This window comes from Stegostoma tigrinum, chromosome 30 (assembly GCF_030684315.1).
Source record: "Stegostoma tigrinum isolate sSteTig4 chromosome 30, sSteTig4.hap1, whole genome shotgun sequence".
Taxonomy (NCBI): domain Eukaryota; kingdom Metazoa; phylum Chordata; class Chondrichthyes; order Orectolobiformes; family Stegostomatidae; genus Stegostoma; species Stegostoma tigrinum.
Genome location: NC_081383.1, coordinates 45,495,758 through 45,507,913, shown reverse-complemented (window position 1 = coordinate 45,507,913; position 12,156 = coordinate 45,495,758). Strand labels below are relative to the sequence as shown.

General features: G+C 43.7%; 1 protein-coding gene across 1 annotated transcript in view; it reads right to left on the bottom strand.

Moving 5' to 3' along the window:
- The window catches only part of LOC125465678 (calcium and integrin-binding family member 3-like), a 28,112-nt gene extending 16,171 nt beyond the window's left edge, over window positions 1-11,941 (bottom strand). Inside the window, exons 1-2 of the mRNA XM_059638471.1 lie at window positions 11,861-11,941; window positions 7,280-7,383 (exon numbers count right to left, since the gene is read on the bottom strand). Of these exons, the coding sequence (XP_059494454.1) occupies window positions 7,280-7,330 (51 nt within the window). The 5' untranslated portion in view covers window positions 7,331-7,383; window positions 11,861-11,941. The remainder of the gene's footprint in view (window positions 1-7,279; window positions 7,384-11,860) is intronic.
- Between the last annotated feature and the right edge of the window lie 215 nt (window positions 11,942-12,156).

The following is a 12,156-nucleotide window of genomic DNA, read 5'->3' as shown; positions in this document are numbered from 1 at the left end:
ATTAATGATTTTTAAAATTTTAATAGTTTTTAGAATAATTTCATTACCCAGGACTTGGGTTATAGAACCGACAAGACCAGGCTACACCCATTGGAAGATAAAGTGAGTGCAACCAACTGCGCCCCAGCTCCCATATCTGTATCAGGGCTTAGGTCTTTCCTTGGATTGGTGAATTATTATGGAAGATTCATATGTAACCTGGCCTCCACCTTGGCACCCTTAGACCTGCTATTGAACATGGTTCAGCCTTGGAATGGTCATGTAGCCAAGAAGACCTGACCTTGAATTTAGAAATCTAAATTGGAAGAAGACCAGTTTTGATGGTATAATGCACAGACTTTAAAAAGTTGATGGGGGATGGATATCCACAGGTTAAAGGATGGTGGAAAGTAGGAAATCTTCAAAGATGACAATGAGAATCCAAAGACAGTAGTTTGAAGGGGCAAGGCTAGTAAGGGTCAGGTGTGCTGGATGACTAGACAAATTGAGGCTGTAGCCAAGAAAAAGAAGGAAACACATGTCAGGTGTAGACAACTGGGATAGATGAATCCCCTTAAGATTATGATGGCAGTAGCAGTATCCTTAAGAGGGAAATCAGGAGGGCAAAAAAGGGACATGAGATAACTTCAGCAGGAGGATCCAAAGGGATTCCATAAATATATTAAGAACAAAAGAGAACTAGGAAGAGAATGGGGCCCCTTAAAGATCATCAAGGCTGCCTATGTGTGGAAGTGCAGGAAATTGGGGAAATACTAAACAGGTATTTTGCATCAGTGTTTACTGTAGAGAAGGTTATGGAAGCTAGAGAACTTGCAGAAACAAACAGTGATATCTTGAAAATGCTTGAAAGTGGATAAATCCCGGGTCCTGATCAGGTGTACCTGACAACTTTGTTGGAAGCTAGGGAAGTGTTTTCTGGTCCTTTGCTGAGATATTTGCATCATCAATAACCATTGGGTGAGGTGCTAGAAGACAGGTGGGTGGCTAATGTGGTGTCATTATTTAAGAAAGGAAAAGCCAGGAAAGTTTAGACCAGTAAGCCTGACATCAATGCTGGATAAGTTGTTGGCAGGGATTCTGAGGGACAGGATTTACCTGTATTTGGAAAGGCAAGTACTAATTAAAGATAGTCAAGATGGCTTTATGTATGAGAAATTGTGTCTCACTAATTTGATTGAGTGTTCTGAAGAACTAAAAAAATTGATGAAGGCATGGTGGGGGACATTACCTGTATGGACTTCAGTAAGGCGGTTGACAAGATTCTGCGTGTTAGCCTGGTTAGTAAGGCAAGATCACATAGAATACAGGGAGAACTAGCCATTTGGATGTAAAATTTGTTCGAAGGTAGGAGACAGAAGTTGGGGGCGATAGGATTGCTTTTTAGACCAGAGGCCTATGACCAGAGGTGCACCTCAAGGATCAGTGTTGTGTCCACTGCTTTTTGTCATTTTATATAAATGATTTTGATGTGAATAGAGAAGGTATGTTTAGTAAGCGTGCAAAGGACATCAAAATTTTTGGTGTAGTGGACAGCGAAAAAGGTTACCTCAGAGTACAGTTGGGCCTTGATCATTGGGCTGAGGAGTGGCAGATGGAGTTTAATTTAGATAAATATGAGGTGCTGAGTTTTGGTAGGTCAAATCAGGGCAGGACTTATACATGGAATGGTAAGATCATGGGGAGTGTTGCTGAGCAAAGAGACCTTGCAGTGTGGGTTCTTTGTTCCTTGAAGGTGGGGTCACAAGTAGACAGGATAGTGAAGGTGGTGTATAGGAGTTGGGATGTCATGTTGTGCTGTACTGGACACTGGCTAGGCCACTTTTGGAATACTGTGTTCAATTCTGATCTTCCTGCTATGGGAAAGATGTTGTGAAACTTGAAAAAGGTTCAGAAAAGAATGTTGCCAGGATTGGAGGATTTGAACTATAGGCAGATGTTGAATAGGCTGGAATTTTTTTTTTCCCCTGGAGTATCAGAGGTGGAGGGGTGACTTCATAGAAGTTTATAAAATCACGAGGGGCATAGATAGGGTAAATAGCCAAGGTCTTTTCTCCAGGATGGGTGAGTTCAAAACTAGAGGGCATAGCTTTAAGGTGAGAGGGGTAAGATTTAAAAGGGACCTGAGGGGTAACTTCTTCACGCAGAGGGTGGTGTGTGTTTGGAATGAGCTGCCTGAGGAAGTGGTGGAAGTTGGTACAATTACAGCATTTAAAAGGCATCTGGATGGCTATATGAATAGGAAGGGTTTAGAGGGATATGGGTCAAATGCTGGCAAATGGCACTAGACTAATGGAGACTTTCTGGTCAGCATGGAAAAGTCGGAACAAGGGGTCTGTTCCTGTGTTGTACGTCTCTATGACTCGACGTAGCCTTTAAGGAAGTGAAATAGCAGCTATTATCATCTAATGTGTTGGCCCACTATGATCCAAAGTGAGAGGCTGACATGTGATGTCTCTCCATATGGTTTTGGGATAGTGTTAGAAGTACAAAGGGATCTGGGAGTGTTGGTCCAGGATTCTGTAAAAGTTAACTTGCAGGTAGAGTCCGTGATTAAGAAAGCAAATGTAATGTTGCCATTTATCTCAAGAGGGTTGGAATATAAAAGCAGCGATGTGCTTCTGAAACTTTATAAAGCTCTAGTTAGGGCCCATTTAGAATACTGTGTCCAATTTTGGGCCCCACACCTCAGGAAGGACATACTGGCACTGGAGCGTGTCCAGTGGAGTTCACACGGATGATCCCTGGAATGGTAGGCCTAACATATGATGAACAGCTAAGGATCCTGGGATTGTATTCATTAGAGTTTATAAGGTTGAGGGGAGATCTAACAGAAACTTACAAAATAATGTATGGCTTAGAAGGGGTGGACGCAGGGAAATTGTTTTCGTGAGGCAGGGAGGCTAGGACCCATGGGCACAGCCTTAGAATTAGAGGGGGTAAATTTAAAACGGAAACGAGGAGACATTTCTTCAGCCAGAGAGTGGTGGGCTTGTGGGATTCATTGCCGCAGAGTGCAGTGGAGGCCGGGACTTTGGATGCCTTCAAGGCAGAGATCGATGCATTCTTGATCTCACAAGGAATCAAGGGCTACAGGGACAGTGCAGGGAAGTAGAGTTGAAATGCCCATCAGCCTTGACTTAAATGGCAGAGTGGACTCGATGGGACGAATGGCCTTACTTCCACTCCTATGTCTTATGGTCTTATGGGATAGAGGCCCAACGGAAGAATCCCCAATAGCGTATGCTCCCCAGACTTTGGCTCATGCTGATCACAAATACACCCAGATTGAGAAGGAATGATTGGCAGTAATATTTGCTGTGAGAAAATCCCACCAATACCTTTACAGATATGAATTTGACATGGTAACCCACCACAAACCCCTGCTAGCGCTCCTTAAAGAAGGCAAGGTGGTGCTGCCCATACCTTCTGATGGAATTCAGTAGTGGTCCCTTATTCTCGTTGCATGCAAGTTAGAACACCATCCAGGAGGCCATGTGGCGCATGCAGGTGACTTGAGCCACATCCTACTGGCAGATACTCTACTGTTGGTGACTCACCTAGAAGAGTCCATTCTGGTTTTAAGCTTCCTGGACATGTTTCCATTTCCCACTGATAATATCCAAATGTGGACACAAAAGCTCCCGCCCTAGCTAAACCAAAAGAGCTGGTGGTAATGGGGGAAAACAGACAAGACATCGCAACTGGATTGAAACTTTTCTGGACCTGGTGAGACCGATCACCACAGAGGACAGCATATTATTATAGGCCACAAGGGTCACGTCCTGAGTAAATGTCACTGCCAGATTCAGGCTGAACTCCACCAGAGTCATCCAGAGGTTTCTAGAATGAAGATGTTGGCAAGAAGTTATGTTTGAGGCTGAGGACTGCATGTTGAGATAGCTGCATTGGTGGAGCAATGCCCAAAGTGCCAACAAAGGCAAAATTTGCCACTGGCACCCCTACATTTGTGGGAATGGCCAGGTAAACTTGATTACATGTTAACAATGGTGGTCCTTTCATGGGCTTAATGTTCCTGGTCATCTTGGGTGCTCGTTCAAAGTGGTTGAACATGCATAGTGTTAATTTAGCAAACTCAGAATGAAGACTGAAAAGCTGCAAGCATTATTTGCGACACATGGACTCCCTGAAGTATTGGCCACAGACAATGAGATTCCATTTACCTGCAGGGAATGTGAGTATTTCCTGAAATCGAATGGCATTTGGCATGCTCAGCCAGCACCATACCATCCATCATCCAATGGCCTGGTGGACAGCATTGATGGCAGGTTTAAACAAACAGCTTACTGTTTCACTCGATACTAAACTGTCCCAGTTCCTGTTTGATGATAGGACCACCCCACATACCCCACTGAAGGGTGAAGACTTCACACCATGGTAAAACTGATATGCACAGATTTGGGGAGTGGATGGGAGGGGGAAATGACAGCAGGAACACCAATGCTGCACACAAGTTTCCTCTATGTGAGGGAGATAGTTTACATCAGGGGACTAAGTTTGGTGCTGGAACAATGGAAGTGGCCCTATATGGGTATGATGCAAGGTCAGGTCCCATGACCTATGATTTTCAGGTAGGTGAGGCAATTCTGAAATAGCATGTGGATCATCTGAAAGTTACTACCTTGCAAATGGGGCAGGAGCAAAACATACCTGGCCCCTCAGATCAGCCAGAGGGTTTGTCAGACACTGTGGATTTTCCCCGTCCATCTAGCATTGAGGAATCCTCAAAATCCAAGATGGATGCAGCCCCGATAGTATTACCACCAGAAGAAGAGAAGGAAACTCACCCAAGCGAAAATGTTCCAGGAGAAGCTACAAGAGAATGAACAGGCCTACGTCCCCAAATTTACGTGGGGGGAGGGATAACATTTGGAAACACGTGGATCTCAATGACCATGAGATCCTTGATTGGGGTTGTTAACCTGTGCCAACCAGAGAGTCCATGCTGATAGATATAAACAGGAGATTCAGAGAGTCTCCTGAATTGACGGACTGACTCTTAGCTGGCTGGCCACAGCTGGTGAACTGTGCACATGTATCTAAAGGGTGACTGGCTGATGGGATAGTGATCTCTATGCAGTTATTTCAACAAGCTTGTAAGAAACTCCCTTTGTAAAATCCTGTTTACATCTTCTTAGTCCACAGGTCAGTAACAAATTGGGGCGGCACGGTGGCACAGTGGCTAGCACTGCTGCCTCACAGTACCAAGGACCCGGGTTCAATTCCACCCTTGGGCAACTGTCGTGGAGTTTGCACGTTCTCCCCGTGTCTGCGTGGATTTCCTCCAGGTGCTCCGGTTTCCTCCCACAGTCCAAAGATGTGGAGGGTAGGTGGATCAGCCATGCTAAATTGCCCACAGTGTTCAGGGAGGTGTAGATTAGGTGGGTTATAGGGTCATGGGTCTGGGTGGGATGCTCCGAAGTTCGGTGTGGACTCGTTGGGCCGAAGGGCCTGTTTCCACACTGTAGGGATTCTGATTCTGATCCTGAAATAAGTGGCCTGCCATTCCCTGAGTTTAAGTAAGCAAAGATGGGAAGGAAAACACTTTGGAAATTGACTTCTACTGAAGCAGGTGCAGGAACAGGCCATTTGGCCCTTCAAACCTGACCTGCTGTTCCATCTGAACATGTCTAACTATACAACTCAGTACTCCGATCCTGTTTTCACCCCATACCCCTTGATCCCTTTAGTGTTAAGAACTGTACCTATCTCTTTCTTGAAAGTATATAATGAAGTGCCTTCAGTTGCTTTCTATGGCAGAGAATTCCATAGGCTCACCACTGAGGTGAAGAAATTTCTCCTCATCTTGTGCTCTCTATCCTTAGTCTGTAACTCCTAGTTCTGGGTTAAGAAGATTTTACAGAGGTGTGCGTGAACATGACAAATTTATACAAGACAAAGAAAGACATGTCGTTTCCACGATTTGATGGGACAAGGACCAGGAACCCAGATTTAAGATTTTGGGCAAGAGATTCGGGGGAAGCATTAAACAGCACGTGTCAATGACCTGGAGTTCTCTGTCTAGGTGGGTGGTGGGATTGGAGAAAAATAATGATTTTGAAATAAAATCAGATGGACACTTGAGGGAAATAAATTTTGTCGAGGTAATCAAGAGCCAGGAGGAGGATATTTAGGGGACAGTAAACATTGTGTCATAATGTTTATGAAAAGGATAAAGCATCATGCAGAGTAAAAATGATGAAATTGAGAAAAGGTCAACCTTGATGGAGTAAGTAAGAACCTGGGCCATGTAAATTGGTTGGACAGCTGCGATAGGGTTCCAGCCAGTGGGCTGTCTTCAAAAGAAGAAGGGGTTAGGCGGTGACGAAGGGGAACTGTTTCATTCAGAGCAGTATGCACCTGAAACTCGCTGTTTGAAAAAAACATGGCAGGAAGTAAAACCCTCAACTCAAAAATAAATCTTTGGATATGCATTTGCGGTGTTGTAAGTGAAATAACTCCACAGAGACTGGTATCCCGTCACCACCATCCTTTATTTACGTGTGGAGAGTCAATAGAACAAGAACAAAGAACAAAGAAAATTACAGCACAGGAACAGGCCCTTCAGTCCTCCAACCCTGTGCTGATCCAGATCTTCTATCTAAACCTGTCACCTATTTTCCAAGGATCTGTATCCCTCTGCTCCCTGCCCATTCATGCATCTGTCTAGATACATATTAAATGACGCCATCATGCCCCCTTTACCACTTCCACTGACAACGCATTCCAGTCACCCACCACTGTCTGTGTAAAGAACTTTCCATGCATATCTCCCTTAAACTTTTCCCCTCTCACCTTGAACTCATGGCCCCTAGTAATTGAGTCCCCCACTCTGGAAAAACGCTTCTCGCTATCCACCCTGTCAATACCTGTCATGATTTTGTAGACCTCAATCAGTTTCCCCCTCAACCTCCTTCTTTCTAATGCAAATAATCCTAGTCTACTCAACTTCCCTTCATAGCTAGCGCCCTCCATACCGGGCAACATCCTGGTGAACCTCCTCTGCACCCTCTCCGAAACATCCACATCCTTTTGGTAATGTGGCGACCAGAACTGTAAGCAGTCCGTGACACTGATGCAGCTCTTAGAGAGAACAGAACCTCTGACACCCCTGTTATTATCTGTCAGCCAGAGCTCCCTGATTGGACCAGATTGATATCCCCTCATATTCTAGGAGGTCCACCTGGCTGACCTTGTTACAATCACTACAGCACGTTATAATGCAACAGGACTATGATAGGAAAAGGGGGCATTTTCCTACCTGATAGGCATCAAGCTGTTGAGCTGTGAAGATGGTCTGTTTGTTGCCCATGTTTTCTGGGTGCACATGAACCAATCACCTCCCAGTTCCCAGCTCTTCTCTCGCTATTGCGGTATGAAGAAAACAAAGATGGAGCTAGCCACATGATCAGGTTGCTGCCGTCATTGCCCTGCTAATATTGAATAATAGTGGCATCATTTCATCCATTCTGCTGTACAAGAAGCTTCTGACTTGAAAAGCTGGCTGACCCTGTGTACGCACTTCTCTCACTGTGCCACCAACACATTCACTTGTAGCTCATGTTACACACACCTAAAGACAAGACAGCTAGACAGTAATATTCCAACAATATTCCAATTCATTATTTACAAGGATCTGACATTAACTATCTGTATACTCCTAACTCTGTGACTGTACCCATCCGTGGCAGTTACTATGATACTGAATGTGATCACAATGAGTTCATGAAGGGAAGGAATAGTCTAAAATTTGCCTCCAATAACTCAAACCCCATCAGGAACAATTATGAGTTAGTGTTTGAGTCGAAAATACAAGGGTTAGGGCTGGTATCTGTAGTTGTTGCCTGCTAAACACACTGGATGTCTGTATGCAGTCAGTGCTACTTGTGCTATTCATTGCCAAGAAGTGAGTAGCCACAGTGAGCAGGTAATTTAGTGAGATGAAGATAATAGTTAAGGACAACTAATACCTCTGTCAAAGAGGAGGCAAGTCAGTCTGTAAAACTTGAACTGCAATTCTTTCTGACTGAAGGAGAAACAGAACTGATGGTGACATTCTTTTATGCTGATCTGAAAGCCTCTGTTCAAGCTGCAGTCGAGAGGGGAATAGACACACTTTTATGACAGCGGTCAGGATGTCCTCTACAAAATTTACTTTGGGAGAAGATTACTGAGTACATTGATGCTTTAAGTGTTCCAGAAGTAATGGGCATAATTCAGGAAAGGTTCATTCAGTTTGAAAAGGTTCCCCATGGTAGGCTGATGGAGAAAGTGAAGTCGCATGGGGTCCAGGGTGTACTAGCTAGATGGATAGAGAACTGGCTGGGCAACAGGAGACAGAGAGTTATAGTGGAAGGGATAATAGGAACCCGAGATGCTGGAGAATCCGAGATAACAAGGCGTAAAGCTGGATGAACACAGCAAGCCAAACAGCATCTTAGGAACAGGAAAGCTGACATTTCGGCATAGACCCTTCAAGGGTCTAGGCAGAAACGTCAGCTTTCCTGCTCCTAAGGTGTTGCTTGGCTTGCTGTGTTCATCCAGCTTTACACGTGGTTATCCCTGTAGTGGAAGGGACTTTCTCAAAATGGAGAACTGTGACCAGTGGTGTTTCACAGGGATCCATGTCGGGACCACTGTTGTTTGTGATATATGTAAATGATCTGGAGGAAGGTATAGATGGTCTGATTAGCAAGTTTGCAGATGACACTAAGACTGGTGGAGTAGCAGATAGTGAAGGGGGCTGTTCGAGAATGCAGCAGAGTATAGATAGATTGGAGAGTTGGGTGGAGAAATGGCAGTAGGAGTTCAATCCAGGCAAATGCAAGGTGATGCATTTTGGAAGATCCAGTTCAACAGCGAACTATACAGTAAATGAAAAAGCCCTGGAGAAAATTGATGAACAGAGAGATCCAGGGGCTCAGGTCCAATGTTCCCTGAAGGTGGCAATGCAGGTTGATAGAGCGGTCAAAAAGGCATACGTAATGCTTTCATTCATTGGACAGGGTATTGAGTACAAGATTTGGCAGGTCATGTTACAGTTGTATAGAACTTTGGTTTGATCACATTTGGAGTGTACAGTTCTGGTCGCCACATTACCAGAAGGATGTGGATGTTTTGGAGAGGGTGCAGAGGAGGTTCACCAGGATGTTGCCTGGTATGGAGAGCGCTAGCTATGAAGAGAGAGTGAGTAGATTAGGATTATTTACTTTAGAAAGACGGAGATTGAGGGGGGTCCTGATTGAGGTATACAAAATCATGACAGGTAGAAACAGGGTGGATAGCAAGAAGCTTTATTCTCAGAGTAGGGGACTCAATTACTAGGGGTCATGAGTTCAAGGTGAGAGGGGAAATGTTTAAGGGAGATACACGTGGTAAGTTCTTTATGCAGAGGGTGGTGGGTACCTGGAATGCTTTGCCAATGGAGGTGATAGAGGTGGGCACGATAGCGTCATTTAAGATGTATCTAGACAGATACATGAATGGGCAGGGAGCAGAGGGATACAGATCCTTGGAAAATAGGTGACAGGTTTAGATAGAGGATCTGGATTGGTGCAGGCTTGGAGGGCCAAAGGGCCAGTTCCTGTGCTGTAATTTTCTTTGTTCTTTGCTTGTTGTTCTTGATTTGAGCTATTCAGGTAAGAAGATTGTCAATATCCCTTTGCATTAAAACTGCACCTAGCCATACATGGAGTCATAGAAACATTTATGGCTGCTTGCCTCATCAGGTTCCTGCCAGTTGTCTGAAAAGCAATTTGGTCTGTCCCTTTCCCCTGGTGTTTCCCTACCGTCTGCTAATTTGTCATCAAAATGCTCATCCAATTTCCTTTTGAAATCATTCATCAGCTCAACTTCTAGCAGCAAACATTGGCATGAGGTGCCAAATAGCCTCCTTCTCTGCTGCAACCATTCTGTGATTCATAAGCAGTTAGACGCAAATCAGAAATGCTCGCTGTGTATAAATGTTCTTCCCTCACATTCTATTGTATATCTTGCCCAAAACCTTAAATTTGGGTCCTCAAGTCCTTGTGCCACTCAACAGTTGGAACAGTTTTGATTTAATTGGCTGTCTAATCCTGTTCAAAATCTTGTACACTTCTCAGAAATCTCCCCTCCAACCCTTTGTTCCAAGGAAATAATTCAAGTTTCTTTGACCTGATCCTGTTGCTAAAATCCTTCCATTCCAGGAAACATTCGGATCCTTTATATCTTCTCAAGGACTCTCACATCCTTTCCAAAGTGTGGTGGCTAGAACTTGATGCAATATTCTAGTTGTGGACCAGACAGAACTCTACAAAAAATTCCTTGGGTTGAGGGATGGTGGTACAACTGTTAACCTTGCCTCATGTCTTAAAACAACCATTCTTCATGACTGCCTATTTTCTGTCTTATACTCTTGTCTTATATTCTTTTCCCCACACTGACATTGACCTTCCTAAGGCACTCTTGACGATAAGTTCGTAGAATCTCACCGAAAAGAAACACGTTTTTGAAGCTTTGTCTTGTATGCATCAAGACAAATGCAAGAAATTCAAACAAACAAATAGCTAAAAACTCCAAGAAGGAAAGGATGCTGATTGAGTGGCAGGCAGACTCCAAGTGCCCTGGAGAAAGTAACATGACACTTTAGGTCTCCCATTCTTCCAAGAAAAGTTGCAAAATTTGAACATGTTCAAAGAGACAGCAAGAACTGCAGATGCAAATTCCGAAGAAGGGTCCCAATCTAAAATGTCAACTTTCCCACTCCTCCGGTGCTGCCTAGCCTGCTGTGCTTCTCCAGTCCCATATTGTGTTATCTTGAACATGTTGTTTGTATGAACACTTTCCTGCCTATGAATGTATGCTACTTACAGCAATATAAATGAGTTACAAGTTTACCTGCTGATTTTAAGCTTGTTGGACTTAATTAAGTTAATTGGACTTGAAATATTATACTCTTCCCATCTCCACAGATGCTATCAAGCCTATTGTGTTTTATTCAGAACTTTCAGATTCTGTTTCAGATTTTCAGCATCTGGAACACTTCGCTTTTGTTTTAACTTTGTTGTTAGTGTAGTTCGGATGATTCAGCAAATGCCACCCAATTGCATAATTACATTTAACAGTATACCAGGTTTCATAAGCGCAGACTGGTTTTGAACTGTTTGCGTTCTGCCTGTTATAGAGTCATAGAGATGTACAACACGGAAACAGATTCTTCAGTCCAACTTATCCAGGCCAACCAGATATCCTAAGTCATTCTAGTCACATTTGCCAGCATTTGGCCCATAACAGTCTAAACCCTTCCTGTTCATGTACCCATCCAGATGCTTCATAAATGTTTTAATTGTACCAGCCTCCACCGCTTCCTCTGGAAGCTTGTTCCATACACACATCACCCTCTGCATGAAAAGTTTGCCCCTTCGATTTCTTTTAAATCTTTTCCCCTCTAACCTTGACGTCTCTAACTGCCCATCCAAGCGATTCATGTAATCCAATAAGATTTACGACGAAACCTCCTGCAGACATAATCATCCCTAACATGCAAACTCTTCCTAGTCTCCGATATCTGACAGGAAGAGCACATCACTCTACTAAAGGCCATCTTTTCACCTTAACAACCTACAGGCCCAGAAAATAGCCCAGTCTTACTGCTCTAGAAACACTGCTCCAGGCTAAAAATATAAAACATAGGTACTAAGTTAAAGTTTAATCAGAAGGCAAATCTCAATAAAAACATGTCAAAAAGACCCCACTCTACTCACTATTGTAGACTTACGAAAACAATAAGGTTAGATTTTAAAAACTTTTCAATTACTGCTCACTGAAGCAAGCTCCCCCAGGTTGGCGTCTCCAAAGTCACCTGTGAATTTCACTGTTTTTCTGACGTACCAAAATACTTGAATCAAACAGCAGAGACAGTCAGCAGTGCAGGTTCACTTCTGGTCTGTTTCACTTCCTGCATACTCACTGCTTTATCTCTCTTCCTTTTAGAGTGCCGTTGGGGGAAATTAACATCAAAACAAAGTTCCAAAATATTGCAGCAGCTTATAAAATGGGAATTACAGCTTCTAGAATTTGAGGAGATCAGCTCCAACTCGAAGAATACCTCAAAGAAAAAGGAGTAGCTCTTACAGCTAGAAACATGAGATGTTTTGA